We start from the raw sequence: 24,278 nt of genomic DNA, 5'->3' as shown, positions 1-24,278 counted from the left end.
ACTGATTTTGAGATACAGGTAGTCCCCGAGTTACGCAGATCCGACTTACGTCGGATCCGCAGTTACGAATGGGGATTTTCTCGCCCCGGAGGACTCGAGCGGCGGGACGCCTGGTCCTGCCGCCCGCCTCCTCCGGGGCGAGAAAAGCTGCTCCCCGTCTCCCTGGTCTGCTGCGGGAGCCAGCAGACCAGGGAGACGGGGAGCAAAGCGGCGCAGGACCCGGGGCCGGACCCGCGGCCGCTTCCAGATCAGCTGCAGCTAGTGCCCCCCCTCCCCCCCCCAGCAGACCAGGGAGATGTGGAGCAAAGCCCGGGGCCTGTGGTAGAGCAGGTGGGGCGCTGCCAGTTGGTCCCGCAGCACCGCTCCTTGGCGCTACTGGACCAACCCAGCAGCACCCGAGCTGCTCTACCCCAGGCGTCCCCAAGTCAGCCGCTGCTGAAACTGACCAGCGGCTGACTACAGGAAGCCCGAGGCAGAGTTGCTCTGCCCCGGGCTTCCTGGAATCAGCTGCTGATCAGTTTCAGCAGCAGCTGACTTGGGGACGCCTGGGTTTCTTAAGTTGAATCTGTATGTAAGTCAGAACTGGTGTCAAGATTCAGCGGCTGAATCTGGACGCCAGTTCCGACTTACATACAGATTCAACTTAAGAACAAACCTACAGTCCCTATCTTGTACGTAACCCGGGGACTGCCTGTATAATCTATCCAGTTATTTAAGTTAGGAAATCAGTAGTATCCATTCACAATTTTGTGTTTCTAGCTCTTACTATTTCAGAGATCTTTTGGGACAAACAAACTAACTTTCTAAAATATTTATGATACATGCATATTGATTGGCATTAATTATATTATTTTCCTTTAATTCTCCTAAAGCCCTGTATCAGCCATTCCATTGTCTTGGCAAGGAGACAGAGCTCTATAATTAGCTAGATTGTATCCTTTTAAAATATTGACACCACAGTAGCTTTCTTGTGGTCTTTTTAGAACTTCCCCAGTGCTACAAGAGTTACTGAAAATCAACAGTAATGGTCCAGTGACCTTTCTGGCCAGCTGTTTTAAAACTCTTGTATCCAAGTTGTTTGGACCTGCAGATTTATAAAATTTCTAGCTTTAATAGCTATTGTTCAGTATCCTCCTTGGAATGGAAAGTGCATTATCACATAACACAAATTCATCATTTGTTTTGCCCAGAGTACAGAACAGAAATACTTATTGACCACCTCCACCATTTCAGCGTTGCTGGCGACTGTTCTTCTGTCTCATCGAGTGTTGGACCAATTCCACTGGCCAGACACTTACTCTCTGCGGGGCAGCTTTCCCAGCCTGTTTCTGGAGGAAAATGGGTCCCTCTTGAGCTGGGAGCTAGGCGAATGAGTGGTGTCAGCCCCTGGGTCTTACTGGGGATCGGACTGTGGGCAGAATAGAAGCTGCGAACAGTCATTTGTTTCTTCCCTTTCTCTAGTTTCCTGGCAGATCTGATGGACAACTCTGAGCTGATTCGGAACGTGACCCTGTGCGGGCATCTCCACCATGGCAAGGTACAGTGAGGTCAGGGCGATGCCGAGCTGTCTGTGTTAATGGGCTGGTGCTGTGGCAGGGTTGTGCCTGTGCAGAGCTCTCGGTGCTGACTGTTTTACTAGGAGGCAAGTGGCTTGTTGGTAGTCGCTCCGAGGTGAAGGCAATGAGGCAGAAGCCAGTTTGTGCCCCAAGTTCTGCATGCTCTCGCTACTGCGCGTGTGGCCGTGTAACCCCGTACGCTCCAGCTCTGGGGAGAGTACAGTATATAGAGTCGTCTAACCGACTGGGGAGAGGGGAGCAATACCCTTACCATGGCCTTGTCACGGCTTCCCTCTGCTGTACTGCCTGCAAAACCAGGCCTGCCCCTCAAGGGCAGTCCACTCCCCGCCCCCATCCTTTGCTCTTCCTAACTCCCCCATACTCCCAATGAATAAAGAGAAGGAAAAGAAACCCCAAATGTAACTAGCCAAGCTGTGTCCATTCTGCATGTACTTGCACGCTCTGTCTCTGATCCTTCCTCTGTGTGTGAGGTTAGATCTGTTTATGTTGGTGCCCAAATAGTGGGGCCCCATCCTGAATGGGCCCATAGTAAAACTGTTAGTAAGAGGAAGGATCAGTCAGTTATTTAATCACCACTCTGATCGTTTTAGTCCTTTGAGAGATTGCTACCGCAGAGACTGCGCTTCGCTTAACACAGTTAGCCACTGCTCGGCTCCCTCCCGCGGCTCTGGTAACGTCGCAAAGATGTGATGGCCTGTCTATGTCTGTATGAGCCATAAGGTCACTTGGCTTTTTCTTGCCTTTTGATACTTTCAGACATGCTTTGTGGATTGCCTGATCGAGCAGACGCACCCGGAGATCAGGAAGCGCTACGACCAGGATGTAAGTGGAGTTTCAGTCTGTTCTGCTTATTTGGAAAGACGGGGTCAACGGGGGCCCTTACCGACATAGTGAGATTCTGTGCAGTGGGAGCAGGGACCTGTAAGCCAGGTGTCTGGCGGCTAGTCCTCGCTCTGCCATGTATTTACTGTGTTATTTACGTGGAAACAGTCCCCACTTCCTATTTAAGATCTCAAAATGTTTGATATAAAACCGGCTTGTTTCATGATGTGACCCTGAGAACTGTCTGTCTGTTTTCTGCAGCTTTGCTACACCGATATACTGTTCACAGAGCAAGAGGTAAGTGCGTCTTGAGAGAGACACTAGCTCTGGCAAACTGCACGTGAGCTGCAGAAAGTCATGAAAGAATCAGTTCTTCACTCGCAATACGTCTGTGTCTCAGAGAGGAGCCATGTTAGTCCATAGCTGCAAAAACAAGGAGTCCTGTGGCACCTTAGAAACTAACTGATTTATATGGACATGAGCTTTCATGGGTAAAAAACACTTTGTCAGATGCACGGACCTATTGTGTCTGCCGTATTGGGAGGAGAATTCATTTTGATTCACCTCACCAGTCAATCTGTAAAGTAGGGCTCTTACTGCTCCTAGTAATGACGAGCCGACCAAATCTTCTCTTCCTTCCATTACTCTTGTGTCCATGTACAACACTTTTATTTAATTATACTTGATTATTAAAGGTCTAAGTTGGTACATTCTCAGACTGAACCTGCCCTTCCGCAGCCTGGTCAGTTGTTCTTTTAGTTAAAACAACCAGATGTTTCCATGACGCTGAGGGAAACATGACCAATGTGGGCCATTGGGATCCGGTGTGTAGGTGGTAAATGTAAAGTTGGTGCTGAGGGTATCATGAGGGTGAGAGGCCAGTGAAGTCTGACGCGTGTGTACCAAGCAAGGCCAGACTGCATCATGCAGTCACATGGTAACCAAAAGCTTCAGTGGCAAAATGAACCTCCAGCCAGTCTGGGTGGCACTTGATCTGCAAGGAGGTTTGTCCCTGTGGGATTTGCCCTGATGATGATGGTTATAAACAGGGCTTGACAAAAAGATTACAACCCAGAAGAGCCGGGTTCGGACGATCTGCGCATGCGCAGAATGCACAGATCGCCGGACATCGCGGCTGGCGAGCCCTGGTTATAAAGTTAAAATCTTTACTTTTCAAGGCTGTCCCAGTGGCATAAGCAGGTTCAGTCTGTGAAGAGACAGCACAGGGCCGGGGTTATTTGCTGCTGTGGCAGTGGAGGCTGAACTCCTCAGGTCAGAACAAACGGAAATCCAGGGGGCTATGGGATCTGAGCCTTGAGACTGGCACCTTTTGACTTTTTTTTTTTTTTTTTTTCAAAGCCCGTGGTTATGTGATTGCATGTTGTTGCAAGTCGTGTCTGGGTCTCTTCTGACTGCTTTGTATTTCCATCTTGCGTTTCTTTATGCTGTGTATGGGATGAGCTCCTGTGTCGGGGCATGACCTGGTGGCAGCAGTGGGATGGGGGACAGAAGGAAGCTATTCTCCCATGTACAGCATTGCACTGGTAGTTGAGTCCAGTATTCAGGAGATTTCTCCTTCCTGAGATGTACTGGGTGTTTGTAACTGCCCGAACACATTTACTGGGTGTCTAGAGAAACAGCCGAATCCAGTATGGTAGGAGATGAGACACTGGGCTTTGGCTTGGCTGGTGAATTCTTCCGTGGCTGCCTGCCGCCTCCCCCGTCACGTTGCACTGGGATTTACTGGCTAATCCTGGCCTCCTTCTTTTCAGAGAGGGGTTGGAATCAAGAGCACCCCGGTGACTGTTGTTCTGCCAGACACGAAGGGGAAATCCTTTCTCTTCAACGTCATGGATACACCAGGTGTGTTGAGCTGATCCAGACACTAGCAATTTGCAGGCTTAGTCCTGGCAATCCTGCTTGTGAGCGCGTCTCAGGGAAGCCGGTGATGGTGTCGGTGTGCGTAGGACATGCACCTTTGAGCAGAGGCTTTCGCAGATGGGCCCCAGTTCATAAAACCTCCAGGGCTCCTGAAGGAAGGTGCATCGACACGAATAGCCAGTTACAAACATTAGCCATTGTCTACCAAAGAGAGGGTGTGGGGGGGCTTCGGAGCTAGGGCATGATGGGGTTTTGCACCAAACCAGTTCACGTTTTCTCAGATCCCGTGTCTGCCTGTCAGCCAGCTGCTCCCGCTCAGACTTTAGAAAGCGCAACGCCACTCTCCAAAGTTCCTCTTCAGAGATGACCTTGGGTTCTCAGTGATTCCATTCCAGCCCAGCAACTGAGCTTCACATCTGCCCTTCCAGCTGGCTGGTTTCTGCTTCGGAAACCGCCGCCAGCTCTAGAGAGATTTGCAGCTGGAAGTCAGCTGGTAGTTTTTGTGTGACGCTTAAGGCAGCGTAGGCTTCGGCTTGTGCTTCCTTAGCTGGACTGGGCCCTTCAGGGCTTGTGGGACTGCACATGTTGGTCACTGCCTTTTTCGAGGGCAGACATGATCACGAAGGTCTCTTACCGGCCTTGGAATCCGTGAAACTTGTTTGTGTGGGGGCTGAATCAGCAGAGGTGCCTTACGTGGCTGGGACGCAGAGGCGTGGCCAGATTCTCACGGTCTCGGCATCCAGGTTTGGGCCAGCTTTTTGTGAGACTCATGCTCAGGACTTCAGAAGAATGTGGTGCCTGCTGGTCTGAGCTCTTTTGAACGCCTGGCCCATTTGGGCAAGAAAGTGAAACGCATTCGTTCCTGCTGGGAATCCGAGCCCCACCTCTTGCTGCATGGAGTTACAGACCAGCCTGGCACGGGGCACCGGCCCTGCGCAGGACCCGCTCTCGTGTCCGAAGAGCGCTCCGTCCGCGCCAAGGAGAGACAAACCCAGGACGCCAGAAGAGGGAGGAGCATTTGCCGGGATTATGTTTGGTTGCTTCCCTGCTCCGCTTCATAACCTGCTTCCGTCACCTCTTTGAACGGACTGCTCTAATCACCACTGTTCCTCAGGCGTCTACCCAGAGCTTCGGGGCGGGAGTTGCAGTTGCAAACAGCTGGCTGGCGCAGCATGCTGCAGTCCTAAGAGTCAGCTGGCAGGTCCTTATCCACAGTGATGGCAACAGCGCCCTGGTTAGCTCCAGTGAGGTGCTTTCTCCTCCCCCTTCCCTCTAGTGCGGGGGCCTGTGGTCAGTGAGAGGTCACTAGAGTTTGGGGGGCTCCCCCCGCTAGTCCACAGCCGGGGCTCACAGGGAGCTTTGCTTTTGCTTTGAAGGCCACGTGAACTTTTCGGACGAGGTCACTGCCGGCCTTCGCATTTCGGACGGAGTGGTGCTCTTCATCGACGCGGCCGAGGGGGTAAGTGTCGGCCTCTTTGGCTGCCTGGGGCCGGGGGCGTTTCCGAATCTCTTGGCCTCCTTGACCCTGGCTTGGCTGTATCTGAAGCAGTCGGTGTGGAGCTGGCGATGGGCTCTTTGGCGGCTGGCTTAGAAAGGGAGCGTTGCCAGCCATGGCCCCTGGGTCCTGTTTTCAGGTCTGACGCTGATGCACTGTGACTGTGGACTACTCGCTTAACTGCTTTGTAGCTCCACTTCCCCCGTCTGAAACCAAGAGGGTTCTTTATCTCCGAGGTGTCGGCCGGGTGGCTTACGGGAATGCTGTTGGTTAAACGCAGCCATCTAACGTTCAGTCGCTGGGGGCTGAGCTTAGATGGCTCTGCGGGCGGCTGGCCCAGTCGAGAAGGGTCACTGCTTTGTCTGCCATGCCCCATCGAGCATGCCGTGCAGAGCTGTAGCTTGTCTGGTGATGCGCTCTGGTTGCCGCAGGTTATGCTGAACACAGAGAGGCTGATCAAGCACGCGGTGCAGGAGAGGCTGGCCGTGACCGTGTGCATTAACAAGATAGACCGGCTGATCCTGGAGCTGAAGCTCCCCCCCACGGACGCCTATTACAAGCTCCGGCACATAGTGGACGAGGTCAATGGCTTGATCAGGTACCGAGTTGTGAGGGCGCTCCCTGAGCACGGTGTCCGTGACCTGCTTAGCTCATCTTGGAGCCTGGGCTTGTGCTAAAATGCCAAGTGCCAGTCATTGCAAGTGTCCCGCGGGACGGAGAGAGGACGTCCCTGTTCTGCAGTGAGGGCAGGCGCCGGGGATGGGGGGCCAGGGCGGCTCTGGCTCTTGTGGTTTGATGGCACAAGGCCCTCGGGACTTCCTGAGAGCCTGGGCTGAGATGTGTGGAAGCTGGCCAGGGGAGGCGAGTGGCGGCTGAGTCCTCTGGGGAGAACGCTCTCCCTGGAGCATCCCGAGGCTGGGGGCCTCCTGCCAGGGTGTGGGGAGGAAGGCCCCAGCTCGCTGCTACCATGCTCTCCATGTGTGGCTCCTTAGCAGGCACCCCGAGCCTCCTCCCTTGGGAACAGCACGGGCCCTGGCAAATCCATGTTTTCAGTTGGTTCCATCCCTGCTGCGTGTGTCCTCTGCTGGCTCTCCCCCCAGTTGGCCAGGATTTCTCTTCCCTCTCAGTTTATTTCTCGTGTTTTAAAAAGAAATCCCTAGTTAATAAACTGTGGAAGACCTGTGGCTGAAGTACCTGAGCACAGAGGCCAGCTGCAGCCTTTCTCCCTGGCGTCTTAAACCTGCTGGAGTCTCTGACAGGCCTCTGGGGCAGGGCAGCGTTCCTCCGGGTCCTGGGTCGGGTTCGCTGCCGGTGTCTCCGTGATGATCGCTCCCGTCTCGCCCCAGCGCTCTGTACTAACAGCTGTCTCTGTTGCAGCATGTATTCCACCGACGAGAACCTGATCCTGTCTCCTCTGCTGGGGAACGTCTGCTTCTCCAGCTCCCAGTACAGCATCTGCTTCACCCTGGGCTCCTTTGCCAAGATTTATGCGGACACGTTCGGTACGACTCCGCCAGCAGCCGCTCACACCAGCCGCTCCAGGCCTGTTCATTCGGCGGAGCCCGTTCAAGTGCTCGCGGCAGCTCGGGCCTCCGCTGCGCCCGTGGGCACGTCTCTGCCAGCACGTTGGCGTTGAATCGTTGCAGCCCCGAGTGTGGCTTTTCCTCACCCGCACGCTCTGGTGGTGGAGGAAACAGGAGCCCCAGTGGGGAACGTTGTTCGTGGATCGGTGTTTTGTCCTGTAGTTCTCTACCCTGTAAATATTGGAGTGGTTGGGAGCCGCTGTGGTGTGTACGGCTACAGCGAGAGTCCCACGTCGCTCTTGCGGATCCAGGGTTGCATGGCTGTTGCACGCTGCATGGGTCAGCGCTGAAAGGGTTAAGGATCTGTCTGCCTGGCTGAGGAAAGGCCTGATCTCTGGAGCTGAGGCTCAGCTGTCCTGGGGCTGACAGATGTGCGGGGGCCTCGTCCTCTCGGTGCCCCTGGATCTTTATGTAACCGCCTGTCCGGGCTGTGGCTTGAGTCCCTGCTCCCTTGGTGCCGCCTGCGGCAATGTCTGCCTGGGCAGAGCAGGCGGTGAAGGACGAGCCCTGTGCTTTCGGCAGTGGCCTGGCCAGCCAGCACTTGGCAAGCCCCGGGGTTGCAGTTGGCATAGAGGAGGGGTTGCCAGGCCGCTGGCCCCGCTTTGGGGAAGGGCATGAAAAGCTGCCTTCAGCGATCGGGGGCCGTCGCTCTCATGCCCCACAAGGAGCAGTGAACAAGGCCTCTGCATCGTGGCTCCCTTGGTGCCCGGCCTGAGGTTCCCCAGCTCCGTGGGGAAGGTGCGCTGAAGGGCTGTGCTCGTAGTGGGCGGGCGCTGATGTCTGTCACTCGTAACCCCACCGTGACCCAAAATCTAGAGCAGCAGGCCAGCCTGTTCCCGGACGTCTGAGGAGGGATGGTGATGTGTGGTCCTGGTCCGAGATCTCAGAGCGAGGGCCGGGGGTAGAGGGGCCACTGAGGGATGCACTGAGCCTGGGCTGGGGAGTTCTGGGGCCCCTTGGAGCTGAACAGGCTGCCTGGGCCCTGACTTGGGACTGGGTGTGGTGCCCCCTCTCGCATTGCCCCTGCGTGGCGCTCCAGGCTGGCGCTGAGGCGTTCAGGGAAGGGTTGGAGTCAGCTCATCTTGCTCTGCAGCTGCCTGAATTTCAGCTGTCAGCCAGGACCCTGCCCCCGCCCTGCGCCGACCCAGGGCGCTGTCGTGCGCCGGGCGAGGCGAGAGCTGAGGTCCTTTCCTTGTCCCCTGCAGGAGACATCAACTACCAGGAGTTTGCAAAGCGGCTGTGGGGCGACATCTACTTCAACCCCAAGACGTACGTAGCGTTTTCCTCAGCTTTGTTACTGCCAAGCAGCTGCGGCCCCTCCCGTAGAACAGCAGAGGAGCTGGCGGGGGCTGAGCTGAGCCTCTCCACTACTGCTGTGACTCCACGTCGCTGGCCGTCCTGCCGGCTGGGGCGCACTGGTTGTGTTCCTGTGCGTAGGTAGCCATGGGCTAACCCCGGGCCATAGACGTGCCCCCTCGCACTCCCTGGATGCTGCAGAGGGATTCCGGAGGGAAGGCACGTGGCCAGACTTCCCGCTTTGAGTGATTGCGGGGTGGGGACCCCCAGTCCTTGCCAAATAGCCTGAGGGTGCCGCTTTGTGTGTTGTGCACAGAGCTTCCCAGGACGGGACAGGTGAGATCCCCGGCCCAGCAGACCTTACCCTCTGTGTCAGGGCCCAGAAGGGAAGGGGGGAGCCGGATCCCCGGGCGCGTGGGGCTAGCGCTCCCATCACAGGGTACCCATCACGGTGCTTTCCATCCACCTTTCCTCTTGGCTTCATGCAGACGCAAGTTCACTAAAAAGGCGCCGACCAGCAGTTCCCAGCGGAGCTTCGTGGAGTTTGTCCTGGAACCTCTGTACAAGATCCTGGCTCAGGTACGTGCTCGCTCGCCCGTTGCTCTGGCGTGAGCGCCGGGCCTCGTGTGACGGCGCATCGGGGACCCCCGAGCCTGCCCCCGTCCGCAGCAAGATGGATCCGCCAGCCAGTAGAGTAGGGAGGGTTCATTGCTTCTCCGAGATAGAGCCCAGCTCGGATTTGATGTGGACATTGGAGTAAGGGGCAGGCAGCCGCAGACCCCGTGGGGCAGGGTCCACAGGCCCCTGAACCCCCAGTACCGGATTTAGTCTCTTCTCATGTTTGCCCAGCCAAGACTGCCCCCCTCTCAGCCCCGGGCCATTGACTCTCCGCAGCGACACCCCCCTCCTCCCCCAGCTGGGCTGTGCTTACAGACACCGGCCAGTAGGGGTCACCCACAGCCCAACAGCAACCAGCGTGGACCCAGGGCCACAAGAGCGTACAGCCCCCTCCCTCTTCTCCCCCCTCCCCGTACATCACCCCAGGTAACTCTGCCTGTGCTGTTGGGAGTTAGAAGCTTTCCCCGCCCTGGACGCCAGGTGGGTCTGCGCCTGAGACCTGCCAGCTGGGAACGTGCCACAGTCAGAGACCTGCCCTGCCCTGCCCTGCCCTGCCCCGCCCCTGTGCTGCTCCTCGTTCCAAGCGCGCCGGGAGCTCTCCGCAGCGGGGCCTGCGCCCGGGCCCTGGCTCCAGTGACCGCCAGCGACTCAGCTGCAGGCTGCCCTGCCGCTTTCCCGGCTCTGGCCCCAGCGCCCCCAGGGTAGAGGGCCAGGGGTTGGCCTGCAGGACGCCCCCCTTCACATCGATGGCCAGGGCCGTGTGCCGGGCTGGGATGTACCATTGCCTGCCCGCGGGGGCGCCGGGCTGGGATGTACCATTGCCTGCCCGCGGGAGCGGGGGTCTCTCGTTAACGGTGGCATGGCGCGTGCCGTCCCCCAGGTGGTTGGCGATGTGGACACCACCCTCCCCCGCACGCTGGATGAGCTCGGCATCCACCTGACCAAAGAGGAGCTGAAGCTGAACATCCGGCCCCTGCTAAGGCTGGTCTGCAAGAAGTTCTTTGGGGAGTTCACGGGTAAGTCCTGCCCCTGCCCTGGCTGCGGGAGCCGGTGCGGCGGGCACGGGGCTGGGCTGCGTTTCCTGCGGTGCTGCTAGTTGCCGGGCAGGCTGCCTGTTTCGGCGCCTGCCCCTGGGTTTAAGACCCATTGTAGGTCTTGGCCTTTGCACTAAGCTCAGGGGCTGACTTTCCCTTGGGAGGCAGGAGCTCTGGTGTCGTTTCCTGGCACACGCTGTATGGGACAGTGACTTGCACTGGCCTTGAAGTCCCTGGTCTCTGCTGTTAGCGTGTACTCAAGGGCTGCCCCGAGTGCCCAGCTGGGCCGTGAGAGGCCAGCAGGAGGGCTCCACGTGAGGGTCTCGGACCCTGCGCCCTTTGCTGGCTGCACGGTGCGTCCTTTGGCAGTTCTGCTGTAAGCCGCCTGCTCCCACGTGAGCGGAGTCGCCCAGAACTGGCCCCTCAGGTCAGGGCGCCGGGTGTTGTTCAAGCCCCTTCGGCCTGTCCTGGATTCCTGCCCTTGCAGCGTTTTCATGAGGCTCTGCTCTCCCAGGCTTCGTGGACATGTGTGTGCAGCACATTCCCTCCCCAAAGGTGGGCGCCAAGACCAAAATCGAGCACAGCTACACCGGCGGCGTCGACTCAGACCTGGGCGAGGCCATGAGCGAGTGTGACCCTGACGTAAGGCCCCTTGCGCTTCCGCGAGGTCTGCGAGCGCGGCACAGGGCGGTCGAGAGGCCCCTCCTGGTGACAGCCAGCAGCGTTCCACCATCCCTCCGCTCCAGGGGTGCAGCAGCCTGCCGGGGCAGCCCGAGAGGGGTGGTTCTTGGGGACAGGGCAGGGGAAGCAGAGCTGGGGACAGAGCTCACCACAGCTGGCAGCTGCACTGTGACGTGTGGCTCTGGGGGCCTGTGGTGGGCGACGGTTTGGCCATGTTAGAGGAAGGTTTGGCCATGTTTCTCGGCATGAAAATCAGCCTGGGGGAGTGTCAAGGCTGTTCCCCACTCTAGCATGATGAATGCAGTAGTGAGGGCCCGCACAAGCAACCCCAAAAGCTGATCTCTGCAGGCTTTGGTACAAAAACTGCCCCCAAAATCCTAACACCCGGACTTTGGGAAATAAAAAACCCGCTGCCTCCACCCAAGTATCACAAGAAAAACCAGGGAAGAGGTCACTTGGGAACCTCAGCCCTAAAGTAAAACCGGGATCCGAAAATTAACCAATACCAGGTTCAGTAAAAAAGAACGAACTTTTTGTTTCTGCCATGGGCCAAAACTTAGTTCCAAAAGAGGGGAAAACCCCTTTTCTAACAGCACAGATCTCGGATCCAACAATCAAACCTGACGGCTTCTAGACTTACCCTACTCACACATTATGAAGAGTCTTTTTCTTGGAGAGAGACAGGTCTTCTGTCGCCCTCGGTGTCTGGAGAGCAAACCAGCTCAGAGACCGTTTGAAATCCCTACCTGCATTCCTATTGGCTGACCCCTACCTGCATTCCTATTGGCTGACCCCTACCTGGCTAGGTACAGGGGACATAGTTAACCCCTCAGTCCCCAGGCTTCGTGGTTATGACAGGGAGCCTGAGCAGAACAGGAGCCTTTTGCACAGAAGGGATCCTGCTGGAGCCAGGGCCAGGCAGCAGCTCGGGAAGGGAAGAGCTGGCCTGTAAGAGTCGAGTCCCCTTAGACTGCTGAGGGAGGGGGAGGGGGGCGCCTCGGCCCGTGTAGGGTCTGAAATTAGTCCCACGAGTGGAGTTTTGCCAGGCCCGATGGCCGTGAGACCCGGGCAGGCCTGGCTCGGAGAGGTGGGGCCTCCAGCCGCACAGAAATTCCAGCACCGGGTCTCTGCTAACGAGGGTCCGGGCAGTTCAGCAGGTGGCGTCCTTCTGGCCCCCTCCCGCCCGCGCTTTTGGAAGTGGTGCCCTTGGGGAGGGGCCGGGCCCGAACGCCTCGGCCGGGTCTGGGATCTCGCCATGCAGCTACAGGCGGCCACCCTGGGCCCACGGGAAGAAATCCGCACTCGGCCTCCGTCACTGGAGGACGCGGGTGACCCTCTCCAGGGGCTGGCCAAGGGGGAGGGAGAGAACCGAGCGCCCAGAACGGCTTGTCCCTCGTGCTGCGAGCGGGTGCGGTCGCTTCCCTGCAGGGGCGTTCTTGGGGGTGACTTTGGATTCTCTTTGGGGGCAGGGCCCGCTGATGTGCCACACCACGAAAATGTACAGCACGGACGACGGCGTCCAGTTCCACGCCTTTGGCAGAGTGCTGAGCGGGACCATCCACGCCGGGCAGCCTGTCAAGGTGCTGGGAGAAAACTACACCTTGGAGGACGAAGAGGATTCGCAGATCTGCACTGTGGGTCGGCTGTGGATCTCGGTGGCAAGGTACCGGGGGGCAGACACACCTCGCAGGAGGTGCCTCTGGGAGCCCCCACACTCGTTGCTCCTGCTGTCACGCTCCAGGCTGGGGGGGCGGGGCACATTTACTGGCATGAAAAGCCCCAGATTGGCCAGGATTGGGGCATGTTGAGGTCACCAAGTGGATCTGAAGTCCCGCTGAGCCCAGAGAATCACCATGGAGCTGGAAGAGACCTCAGGAGGCCATCAAGTCCAGCCCCCTGCTCTAGGCAGGACCAATCCCAACTAAATCAACCCAGCCAGGGATTTGTCAAGCCGAGACTTAAACACCCCTAGGGATGGAGACTCCACTACTGCCCTAGGGAACCCATCCCAGTGCTTCACCCCCCCTCTTAGTTTTTCCTAAGATCCAACCTGGACCTCTCCCCCCACAACTTGAGCCCATTGCTCCTTGTCCTGCCGCGTGAGAGCTTGCAAGGGGAGGGTGCGTGCCGTGCAGCGGGACCTGGAGGTGCGTTGCCGTTCTCTCGTCGCTGGCAGATCAGCGGGGCCCAGGCTTCTCCGCCGCATGCGACCTTGTTTGGCGACGCATCCTCCAAATACGCACCTGCCAGCGCGGCACCACCGCCCGCATCCTGGCCCGTGCAGGGGGGTGACCTGGGGCTGTGGGGAGAGTGGAGAGCCAGGGTGTCGGGGCTGGGCCCAGCATCGATCGCAGCATCGCTCAGGCCAAACCCACGTGGGGCTGGGACCCCCACGTAGCCGGTCGCTGTCGCTGGGAGCCAGGACAAGGCCCAGCACGTTCGCTCTGCAGCCTTCTCCCCGCCAGGGATGTTAGCGGGTAGCCGAGTGGAGCATCGACTGCTCCCCCCTCCCCCCCACCTCTCACAGGCAGCGGGGGGTCAGAGGAGGCAGCTGGGTCCCCCTGTGGACAGGAGCTGCTGCCCCCAAGCAGCCCCCGTTTGCAGCAGCCCAGGCTGGCCACGTGCAGGGGCTGCTGGACCTGGTGCGAGCTGTGCAGAGCCGCAGCGCAGGTGGCTCCCAGAGCTGGCACAAGCCATGACAGCCGGCTCCTGGGGCTGCCCCCGCTGCGGCTCTGTGGAGCGGCCCTTCGCCGCTATTCGTGTAGTGAAAACCAATTGTATCGACTAGCCGGAGAACCACAATTTAAAATCCTTCCCCCCCTTGGGACCAGGGGAAGGGCAGGCCTGCCCAGGCTGGGCCAGCGGTGGGTCCGTCCTGCCCTAGGCATGATAGCCCATCTGGAGCCTTATCCACGGTGTCTGAGTGTGGGAGTTGTTGCCACAGGAGAGGGATTTGAAGGGGCGGACGGCCAGGCCCCTGCTCAGCTCCAGGGCGTGTCCCGCAGGCTGTGATCCGAGGAGGGCGGCTGGCCGGAGCCTGGCGAGGCGCTGTGGGTGGTGCCTGGCAGGCCTAACGGGCGGGCTGCCCCGCTCTGATTTCAGATACCACATCGAGGTGAACCGGGTCCCTGCTGGCAATTGGGTCCTGATCGAGGGGGTGGACCAGCCCATCGTGAAGACAGCAACCGTCACAGAGCCGCGAGGCAACGAGGAGGTACCGTGTGTGCCAGGGGGTGCCTGGGGAGACGAACGTCCCGGGCTGGCTGGCTTGGTCAGGCTGAGGGGCAGCCCCGTTGTGCCTGGATGTGTCTGTCGACCCACAGACCCAGCAGGAATGCAGCTGGCCCGTCGGCCTGCTCCGCGGGGGTGGGTGGCGTGTGCCGGGGCCGGCCCACAAAGTGGGGATTTCCCTGGGCTCCGAATCTCAGCGATTGTTCTAATTTGGCTTCAGGCTCAGATCTTCCGGCCGCTGAAGTTCAACACCACGTCTGTCATCAAAATAGCTGTGGAGCCAGTCAACCCTTCGGAGCTCCCGAAAATGCTGGACGGCCTGCGGAAGGTCAACAAGAGCTACCCGTCGCTCACCACCAAGGTGCGTGGCTGGGCGGAGCCGGGGCGGTGCCCTTGGCCGCGGTGCTCTTCCCTCCTCCCCTCCCCGCTCGGCCTGGTGTAGCCCACACCTTACCCGGTCCAGCCCCGCCCGCTGCTGGCTTTGCCGAACCCGCCACTGGGAGTCTGCAGGGATTAGCCGCCCCGGATCCTTCCGGAGCGAACCCTGGGCCGTTCCCTAGAGCACCTTCGGCGCTAGGCCTGAGGGTTCCCACAGACCCTGGGGGCGGAGTAACTGCTCCCTCCGGCCGGGCAGCTCTAAGCACGCCCTGCATGGCCCTTGCTGGCAGCATAGGGCGGGGGCTGCTCTCCCTGCCCAGCAAGCCAGTCGCTTGTCTTGTCTAGGAGCTGGGAACTTCCCCCTAGGTTCTCTGGCTGTCCCTTGGCCTTGTGGATGAGGCTGGGTCAGAGGGACTGCCCCACCCTGCCCTGCCCCACCCCGCCCCCAAGCAGCTGGGGCATCTGCTCTGGTGTTGCAGGTGGAGGAATCGGGGGAGCACGTGATCCTGGGAACGGGGGAGCTGTACCTGGACTGCGTGATGCACGACTTGCGGAAGATGTATTCAGAGATCGATATCAAGGTGAGGAGGGGAACCGAGCCTTTCCTGCCGTCTGTGCTGGGGTATGTTAAAGGGGCCTCCTCTCCCTCGGCTGCAGCCCAGGCTCGCTGCTCCGCCGGGTGTCATGACGGCAGCTCCGGAGGTGCAGGGACGGCTGCTGAAAGCGACTCCGTGCGGCTGTCCCTGCCTGGCTTTGGGAGCGTGGCCGAGCCGCTCGCCGTGTGCACTGCCGGCTTGGCGCAGGGTGGCACTGGGGCGGCCGGAGGCCCTCGGGTGCTAGGCAGCGGCGAAGGGTGCATGCCGGTTGCTCCTTTCCAGGGCCTGCAGTGTGATGGGGAGAAGTGACCCTTGAGGCCGGCAGATGCATCGCTCCGGGCCAGCCCCGGGCATCTCCCCGGCTCCTGAGCTTTGCCGTTTTTCCCCCAAGAGGCCGGGGAATCCTGCGTTTCCACTGCAGGAGTTGCTGCTCGGCCAAGGGCCGGCTCCAGGCGCGCTTCCTGCAGCAGCTCTCGAGTGCCCTGCAGGCTGCCGTGCAGCTCGCTCTGCCATCCGGGGAGCCGGCAGCTCGCAGGCAGAGCCAGAGGTGTAGGTTGGGCAGCTGCCCCCGCAGCCGGGGCCTGCGGACGGCCATGGGCCCCCTGCATCACCGCGAGCTCCCCTCTGCTCTGGTGTCGCTGGGGGCCAGGCTGAGCCGGCTGCCGAGGTGACCCCGGGAGAGCTCGGCCCCAGAGCTCGGCAGAGTCCCCGTGAGCTGGGTGCAGAGCGGCTCGCTGAGCACGTTGGGGGAGGAGGATTTCATGGAGCTGCAGCACAGCGACACGAGGGGCGTTTGCTGCGGGATTTGGCCCCGTGATGCTGCAGCGCTCATGGGGCCTGCGTACAACCTAGGGCCCCCGCCCCGGCTGCAGGAGCCTCGGGGCACGGTCAAGTTGGAATTGACAATTTCACGCCCTGTTTTCGGAGCCCCCAGTGGCCTCGGTCGAATTTCCTGGGTGTAAATGCTTCCTCTCCCGTGCTGCTGAGAGAGACCCGCAGCTGTCCAGGCGGCCAGGCTTGCTGACGGGTGGGCGCTGACTCGACACCCGGGGCTGGGCACAAAGGAAGCATGGAAGGGAACAGGCGCCTGAGTTTTCCCTCCTTGCTTTCGGTCACTGTGGTCTCTGGCCTTCCGGTAACCGTGGGAGGTTTAAAAGGCTTCAGACAGCGCCTGTCTCAAAGCCAAGGCTGGTTGTGACGTTGAAAAAAGGTCACGCGCTGCTCTTGTTGCTCTTAAAGGTTGCTGATCCGGTTGTGACGTTCTGTGAGACTGTTGTGGAAACCTCCTCCCTGAAGTGTTTTGCTGAGACGCCCAATAAGAAGTACGTCTGGGTGACGGTCGTCCAGCTCTGGACTGGTGTCCCTTCCCCAGCCCCTCTCCGGCGTGGGTAGGGCACATCCCACACCAGCCCGGCTCCTTGCCCTTCCTTTGCACGCCCAGCTGGCCGGTGTGGGAGGTGGCGTGCAGCGCCAGACGGCCGGGCCTGTGATCTGGCCTGGCAGCCCCGTGTTTCCAGCCCTCTGCAGCGCAGGAGGGGCAGCCCTGCCCTCCCCAGAGGCTGAGCAGAAAGGGACCCAGCTGGACTCGAGCTGGTTCAGAGGCTGGTTCCCAGCGTCCAGGGCTCGCTCTCATGTCATCCACTAACCTGCCTGCTGGACTCCAGGCCCTGCCTTTCCCCCGGCCGGCCCGAGTCTCCTGCTTGCCAGAGCGCCTCAGAAACAGGCAGCAAAGGGACACGCGGGCGAGGCCGCGCTCCAGGGCACCCTGCCCGCGCAGCTGTTGAGAACTGGGCTTCCTCCCCCCCGCCCTGTCTCTGGGCTCCTCGGCCCCTTGCCCGGCTGCTGCCCGCTGATGGCGTCAATCCTCCCCGCGCAGGAACAAGATCACGATGATTGCGGAGCCCCTGGAGAAGGGGCTTGCGGAGGACATTGAGAACGAGGTGGTGCAGATCAGCTGGAACAGGTGTGGCTGGTTGGGGGGGGCCGACTACGCCCAGTGCTGCCCTTTGCACGCAGGAGTGAGGGCGGGCGGTGGCCAGGAAGGAGCCTCTGGGACTCTCAGCATCAGCCTGGTCCCCGAGGAAGAGGCCTCTGACAGGGATGGGGTCTGTAAATGTCGTGGCCACTGCAGTGATTCCTGGGGTGCCCCATGGCCCCCCTTGGCCAGGGGTACGTGGCCTCACCAGGAGGCCGTGTGGGGAGAGCCTAGAAGGCACCTGGCTGCCCCACAGGGCCCCCCAGCCCCATCCCTCCATTCCCTCAGGGAGCGGGGGAAGCCACCTAGGACTGCCCCCTCCCCCCCGCCCTTAGCCATCAGGAGCAGGGGAAGCTCTCCCAGAAGTGAGGGAAATCCCCTGGCTCTCCCCTACGTCCGAGGCTTCCTCAGCCCCCTCACCCACCCCCACCCCGAGTGTTTCTTCCCAGCTTCTGCCACTGGAGCGGGATCCAGCTGCCCCAGCTTGGCCCTGTCCCTTCCCAGGAGTGGGACCGCCTTGGCAGCTTCACGGCTCACCAAAAGGAATGGAGGCTGCCCCCAACTTCTTGCCCCAGCTCCCAGCGAGAAGCAGGGTCCAGCCTCCCATCTCTGTCTCTCTTGTCAGTTTCACAGCTCCTACCTTGAAACTGACAAGACAGGGTGTCTGCAGACACTGTGGGGCCCTAACCTCCCCCCAGCCTTATGCCACTCACGGAGGTGGCGCTGCGATGTGGCTGCAGCTGACAGGGGGAGGGAGGCTGCTGTGTAGACACTGACATAATCAGGTTGCCATAAGCTGCCTTACGTGGACCTGGCTGTAGCGCAGTGAGCCCCAGAGCCGGGGGAGCTGGGAGGCTGCTTCCTGCCTGTGCGGCTCTGCCCGGGAGCCAGGAACGGGCTCATGTTCTGCTCTGTTCCCTTCCCATCAGGAAGAAGCTGGGCGAGTTCTTCCAGACCAAGTATGACTGGGATTTGCTGGCTGCCCGCTCCATCTGGGCCTTTGGGCCAGATGCCACCGGCCCAAACATTCTGGTGGACGACACACTGCCCTCAGAGGTGAGAGCGGCCGCGCCGGGGAAGGAAGCCGGCTGGGAGGCTGGGACGACCTGGGGCAGCGTTTCCCCCTGCGGTGGGAGGCGGCACCTTTCCCAGGCTGTGGCAGGAGGGGTGTGGAGCTGTACCTGGGCCAGAGAGAGGGTTTACTGGCTAGAACGGGCTGACAGGGCTTCTCTGGGCTAGTCCCTGCTTTGCCTTGGCTTCGGGTCCAGCCGTTTGTACAGGGGTGGGTTAGATATGGCCCATTGGCCCGATTCAGCCAGAAAAGGGCCTATGGGAGCTGATAGTCCCTGCCCCCCGCAAAATCTATGTGCAAAGACACTCCCCCTCTCCCCCCCTCCCCCCCACACACACTCACACAGCACAGAGAGCCACATGGCACAGAGCAGTCGGGGGCTGCTGGCTGGGAGCTGCTTAAGTAAGTGTCCCCCCACCAGAGCCTGCCTCTGGCACCGCACCCCCTCCCACACCGCAACTCCCTCCCAGACCCTAAACCCCCTCTCGCACCCCTCCCCCAGGCCAGAATCCTCTCCTGCATCGATACCCCCTCCTGGACCCTGCATCTCAATCCCTGCTCCAGGTCACAACCCCTCCACCCTCTCTCCTGCACCCAGCCTCCTACCCCGAGCTCCTTTCTGCACCCAGCCTCTGTCCCAGGCCCCCCACCCCTCCATACAAAAGTGCAGCCCTTGACCACTTACCAAATGTTGGAGCAGCCTCCATCTAGAGTGACTGCCTGCGCCATAGTTAAGACACTGACTCAGTGCCTGGGGCCCAAGTCCTGCGACTTTGATTTATGGATCGAGGGTCCTTGGGTCGATTGTGCCGGGGTCGAAGGAGGAGAAGCTGCCTGGTGCTGGGAGGGCCCTGTGCATGCAGAGCGGTGCTGCTGCTCTGGGAACGCGCTCTGCCCCTGCCGCAGGGCTGACTGGCCGCATCTCTTCCCGGCAGGTGGATAAAGCCCTGCTGGGCTCCGTGAAGGACAGCATCGTGCAGGGCTTCCAGTGGGGCACCCGGGAAGGGCCCCTCTGTGACGAATGTAAGTACAAGACCGTGGGCAGCTGTGAATAAAACAAGAACCAGTTAACCTGGCTGCCAAATGTCAGGAGAGTTATGAAAGGCCAAGTCCATGGTTATGCCCCAGGCAAAAGGCCAGCTCTGCTTTAACCACCAGGAGTGTTGCTGTTCAAACATGTTGGACTAGGTATCAGGCAGTGCAGAAAAGGCAGAAGCAGTCAATACATATTTCTGGTCAGATGTCATTCATGCTGCTGAAATACATTCCATTCCAAAAGTACCTGGGAAAGAGCAGCTACTGGGGCTAGTCATTGTTAAACCAGCAGAACCGGAGAACTTGCCTCCAAGAGTTTGAAAAGAGCTGGCCAAGGGGAACGTTAAGCGTGACTTGGTCACAGTCTGTAAGTACAGGCAGCTTTGACCAGCCCAGTAGCAGTCTAGAGCAGGGCCACAGCACATGCCGAGGGCTGCAACTTAAGTGTGGTTGCAAATAGCTTCTTTCACACTGACGGGCATGAATACAAAGATTAAGGCAAGACCCACAACACGCAGGCCCCATCTACGTCCGTTCTGCTGAGATTAGTAAAATGCACCATTACCCCGATTTCCACCCGTATGGCTGCACTTGTAATGAGCAGTGACAGGCCAGGAATTCTAATCGACTGCTTTTTTGTTTTGGCTCCCACCTGCGAGCGGGGTGTTGAGCCCCCTGTAACTCCAAACGGCGCCGCGGGCCGCGCACAGACGGGCGGGGTGTTGAGCCCCCTGTAACCCCAAACGGCGCCGCGGGCCACACACAGACGGGCGGGGTGTTGAGCCCCCTGTAACCCAAACGGCGCCGCGGGCCGCACACAGACGGGCGGGGTGTTGAGCCCCCTGTAACCCAAACGGCGCCGCGGGCCGCACACAGACGGGCGGGGTGTTGAGCCCCCTGTAACCCAAACGGCGCCGCGGGCCGCACACAGACGGGCGGGGTGTTGAGCCCCGTGTAACCCCAAACGGCGCCGCGGGCCGCACACAGACGGGCGGGGTGTTGAGCCCCCTGTAACCCCAAACGGCGCCGCGGGCCGCACACAGACGGGCGGGGTGTTGAGCCCCCTGTAACCCCAAACGGCGCCGCGGGCCGCACACAGACGGGCGGGGTGTTGAGCCCCCTGTAACCCCAAACGGCGCCGCGGGCCGCACACAGACGGGCGGGGTGTTGAGCCCCCTGTAACCCCAAACGGCGCCGCGGGCCGCACACAGACGGGCGGGGTGTTGAGCCCCCTGTAACCCCAAACGGCGCCGCGGGCCGCACACAGACGGGCGGGGTGTTGAGTAGCCCTGGTCTAGCAGACAGAACAGGGTCCGACTGAAGTTGAAGCGAGACCAGGGTACACTAGAAAGTGGGTTCTTCCTCACTGGCTGCTTGTCCGTGTAGACGGGCTGTTTGCCTGAGACGTGCCAACAGGACTCACTGCAGAGCCACCCTGTGGCCGTGTCGCAGGAACTCGGGGATCGCAGAGGTCCCTTCTGGCCTTCAGTCTGTGGGACTCTCCCGCGATGCTGAGGGGTGTCCCCCCCCCGGGCTGGGTGGCTGGGCGAGCTCTGCCGGGCGCGGCTGGGGCTGGTCTCTGAAAGGATTTCACGGGGCTTCCTGTTCTCGCCGGCTCTCCCCCGCAGTGATCCGCAACGTGAAGTTCAAGATCCTGGATGCTGTGATTGCGCAGGAGCCGCTGCACCGGGGCGGGGGGCAGATTATCCCCACCGCCCGCAGGGTCGTGTACTCCGCCTTCCTCATGGTACGTGGCCTGTGAATTCCTGTCCTGAGCCCCGGGGTCCGGGCTGCGCCCAGTGTGCGTGGGAAGTGGCGGGAGCTGCGTCTCCGGGCCCATCGCTCGGGGAGGGGGCTCCCTCTGCGGCAGAACAGCCCCGCAGCCCCACAAGGCTCCGTTGACCCGCTGCCGAGTCTGGGCCTTCCCTTGCGCGCCCGCAGGGTCCTGTGTGCTGCCTCCAGGCCTGCGGGAGCACCCGGGGCCTGGGCTCTTATTTCCCTTCCTCCTGCAGGCCACGCCGCGGCTGATGGAGCCGTACTACTTTGTGGAGGTGCAGGCGCCTGCGGATTGCGTGTCTGCCGTGTACACCGTGCTGGCCCGGCGGAGGTGAGCGCAGCGGGATTGCCTGGAACCTCTGGCGGGTCTGGGGCAGGGTGTCCCGGGGAGCCCCCGCTCCAGCCCTGGGGGCGCTGCTGATCGAACTCAGCCCTGTCCCCGTGGCGCTCGTGCACGGCCGCAGAGGGGACGCTCCACGGATTGTGCCTCCGGCGCACGGGGGAGCACTAATTCTTTGTGCCGCTTCCACAGGGGTCATGTGACTCAGGATGCGCCAATCCCAGGCTCCCCCCTTTACACCATCAAAGCCTTTATCCCGGCCATCGACTCGTTTGGGTTCGAGACCGACCTGAGGACTCACACGCAGGGCCAGGCGTTCTCCCTGTCTGTCTTCCACCACTGGCAGGTGAGTTCTGCAGCCACGGGAGGTGGGGGGGGTTGTCTTTAAGGCCCTTGTCCCGGTGGCCGTGCTGTGTCCCCGGAGCCACAGGACTGGGGTTGGGGAGGGGCCTCTGCTTCCTTCCTGTGTGCTAGTGGCACATGACTGCTGCTGGCCACGGGCTCCGTTTGCGCGCAGGAGAGTGTCCAGACTGCGTGGGCGGCGGGCGCGCTGGAAAGGAAGCTGAGAGCCGTCTGTAGAATGGCCACCGGGCACCTGCGCTCTGTCTCCTTCCCCCGTTGCCCGTCCCCGCACAGCTTTCGGCACAAGAGCTCTTGCGCCAAGAGGAGTTTTTCCTCCTCGGCGGGGGATCCTACGCCGGGAACCCCTCTTCCGCCGCTTCACTTGCGCAAAAACGCACTTGAGGTGTGGACGTTCTGCAGGTTTTCCCCCAAAAACTCTGCAGTGAGGACCTAGCCTCGGGGGCCTGCCGCCCTGACAGGAAGCTGCCTCAGTGGCACCTCCAGCCCTTCTACTCAGGGAGCAAGAAAAGCAGGAGCTGGGATCCGGGGTTCAGCAGGGCGGGCGCCGGTCCAGCTCCGCCGCTAACTGCTGCAGAGTCCATGTCGGTGCTCGCTGACAGGGCCGGCTGAGCTGGGGCGTCGGACCCTGCTGGCTCCGGGCACCTCGGACGCTGCCCTGCGAGGCTCGACTGCCATTCCTGAGGCAGCCGTGTCTGCACCGACGGGTCCATGCGCGCTCCGGAAGGGGCTGGGGGCTGGGCCCTGGGCTTGGCGACGGGCGGCACCGTGTGTCAGAAAACAAAACCCTCCCGGGTCTGATGGGCACTGTGCACTGGCCTGTGGGGCCCTTCCACGCTGCGTGGGCGCCCGAGCTCGGCCCAGTGCGTCTCCCAGCCCCTCTGCTGTAGCGCCCAAGCCGGGCCTGGCCCGTGCAGCCAGGCTACCCTGGCGGGGGACAGCCAGGGGCAGGAGTGGGGCAGGCCAGCAGGGGCCGGGTGCCTGCCCCACACGGGACCGGGCAGACTGGCTGCCTGGGGCACTTTGAGGGCTCAGCCCAAGTTGCTCCAGTTGAGGCTCCCAGCGGCTCCACTCTCCCCTGCTGACTCCATGCCCGTTTCAGATCGTGCCTGGAGACCCCTTGGACAAGAGCATCGTCATCCGGCCCTTGGAGCCCCAGCCGGCACCGCACCTGGCCAGGGAGTTCATGATCAAGACCAGGCGCAGGAAGGTAAGGCCAGCAGCCGCCGCGCCACAGTGCAGCCTCCCCCCCCCCCCCGTGCACGGGTCACTCGGCCTGTGTACCCTGGTGCCCGCTGTGCCGTGGGCTGGGTGCGCTGCCTGGCGCCTCGCACGGTGACTCCCCTCCCCTGCCGTGCCGTGCGCTGCCTGGCGCCTCGCACGGTGACTCCCCTCCCCTGCCGTGCCGTGCGCTGCCTGGCGCCTCGCACGGTGACTCCCCTCCCCTGCCGTGCCGTGCGCTGCCTGGCGCCTCGCACGGTGACTCCCCTCCCCTGCTGTGCCGTGCGCTGGGTGCACTGCCTGGCACCTCGCACGGTGACGCCCCCTGCCCGGCTGCTGCGGGACCCGGTTCCCAGGCTGTGTGCGCCCAGGTGGGCTGCTCGACTCCAGCTCTGCGGGCTCTTCCCGCTCCGCTCACCCCCCCTCTCCTTCCCAGGGCCTGAGCGAGGACGTGAGCATCAGCAAGTTCTTCGACGACCCCATGTTGCTGGAGCTGGCCAAGCAGGACGTGGTTCTGAACTACCCCATGTGAGCGCTGCGCCAGGCCGCCCAGAGACTGCTCCTGGCTGCCGGCCCGGCGGCTCCCCCGCGCACACCGGCTCCCCCGCGCACACCGGCTCCCCCGCGCACACCGGCCGCCTGGGCCGCGGGCCTCCAGCGCTTAGGCTCCCGTGCGCGGCGCCGCTCCGGGTCGACGGCGTCGCTGTGGGCCTGGCGCTTCCCCTGCCGGGCGCTGCGGGCCAGGCCCTGTGGCCTCATCCGCCTGCGTGTGCCTCCGTGGAGCTGGGGGCTCCCGCGCCAGCGACACGGGCAGGGTAGAGCCGGGGGGGGCAGAGCCCAGCCCTGCTGCCCGTCCGGGTTTTTATTTCTCTGTGGGAAGGTTTGTGTTTGAGCCTTGTTGGGCTGGAATAAACCCCCCTCCCGCAGCCTGTGGCCTGGGCTTTCCTTCCGGGGGGCGCGGCCTGCTCACAGCCCCGTAGCCTGCCCCATAACCCCGCTCCGGCCCCCTTCCCTCACGGGCCTCCCCCAACCAGGCTGGCTCGCCGGCTGCTGCCACCCGCCCCGTCCGCGATGGGCCCAGCGCCTGTCAGTCCGCAGGGCCCAGCAACCGAATGGCCCGTGCTGGGCGCTGCTCCCCCCGGGCTGCCCCTCTAGGCCGCTGGTGGGAGCTGGCGCTGTCCCTGTTAACCTCCCGCTGCTGGGCTGGTCTCAGGCTCTGTCCAGCCCCTCCTGCCCGGCTGGCCCTTCCGGGTCCCATCCCCAGCGCTGCCTGCGTCTCCAGGCCTCTCGCTGGTGGGGCTGGCTGG

The 24,278-nt window shown here is 61.4% G+C and overlaps 1 protein-coding gene across 2 annotated transcripts in view; it reads left to right on the top strand.

Moving 5' to 3' along the window:
- The window catches only part of EFTUD2 (elongation factor Tu GTP binding domain containing 2), a 36,951-nt gene extending 13,054 nt beyond the window's left edge, over positions 1-23,897 (top strand). For both annotated transcript variants that reach the window (XM_075911718.1, XM_075911719.1), the window contains exons 5-28: positions 1,462-1,537; positions 2,334-2,399; positions 2,661-2,696; positions 4,172-4,262; positions 5,657-5,739; positions 6,207-6,373; positions 7,153-7,277; positions 8,564-8,627; positions 9,143-9,233; positions 10,153-10,288; positions 10,821-10,948; positions 12,457-12,650; positions 14,090-14,201; positions 14,439-14,579; positions 15,076-15,177; positions 16,432-16,514; positions 17,069-17,155; positions 18,097-18,223; positions 19,175-19,262; positions 20,903-21,021; positions 21,287-21,381; positions 21,583-21,736; positions 22,853-22,960; positions 23,408-23,897. In XM_075911718.1, coding sequence (XP_075767833.1) covers positions 1,462-1,537; positions 2,334-2,399; positions 2,661-2,696; positions 4,172-4,262; positions 5,657-5,739; positions 6,207-6,373; positions 7,153-7,277; positions 8,564-8,627; positions 9,143-9,233; positions 10,153-10,288; positions 10,821-10,948; positions 12,457-12,650; positions 14,090-14,201; positions 14,439-14,579; positions 15,076-15,177; positions 16,432-16,514; positions 17,069-17,155; positions 18,097-18,223; positions 19,175-19,262; positions 20,903-21,021; positions 21,287-21,381; positions 21,583-21,736; positions 22,853-22,960; positions 23,408-23,503 — 2,569 coding nt within the window. In that variant the 3' untranslated portion in view covers positions 23,504-23,897. The remainder of the gene's footprint in view (positions 1-1,461; positions 1,538-2,333; positions 2,400-2,660; positions 2,697-4,171; positions 4,263-5,656; positions 5,740-6,206; positions 6,374-7,152; positions 7,278-8,563; positions 8,628-9,142; positions 9,234-10,152; positions 10,289-10,820; positions 10,949-12,456; positions 12,651-14,089; positions 14,202-14,438; positions 14,580-15,075; positions 15,178-16,431; positions 16,515-17,068; positions 17,156-18,096; positions 18,224-19,174; positions 19,263-20,902; positions 21,022-21,286; positions 21,382-21,582; positions 21,737-22,852; positions 22,961-23,407) is intronic.
- Positions 23,898-24,278: the final 381 nt, after the last annotated feature.

Source organism: Pelodiscus sinensis, chromosome 29, assembly GCF_049634645.1.
Source record: "Pelodiscus sinensis isolate JC-2024 chromosome 29, ASM4963464v1, whole genome shotgun sequence".
Lineage (NCBI taxonomy): Eukaryota > Metazoa > Chordata > Testudines > Trionychidae > Pelodiscus > Pelodiscus sinensis.
This window is presented reverse-complemented; position numbering and strand designations above follow the sequence as displayed.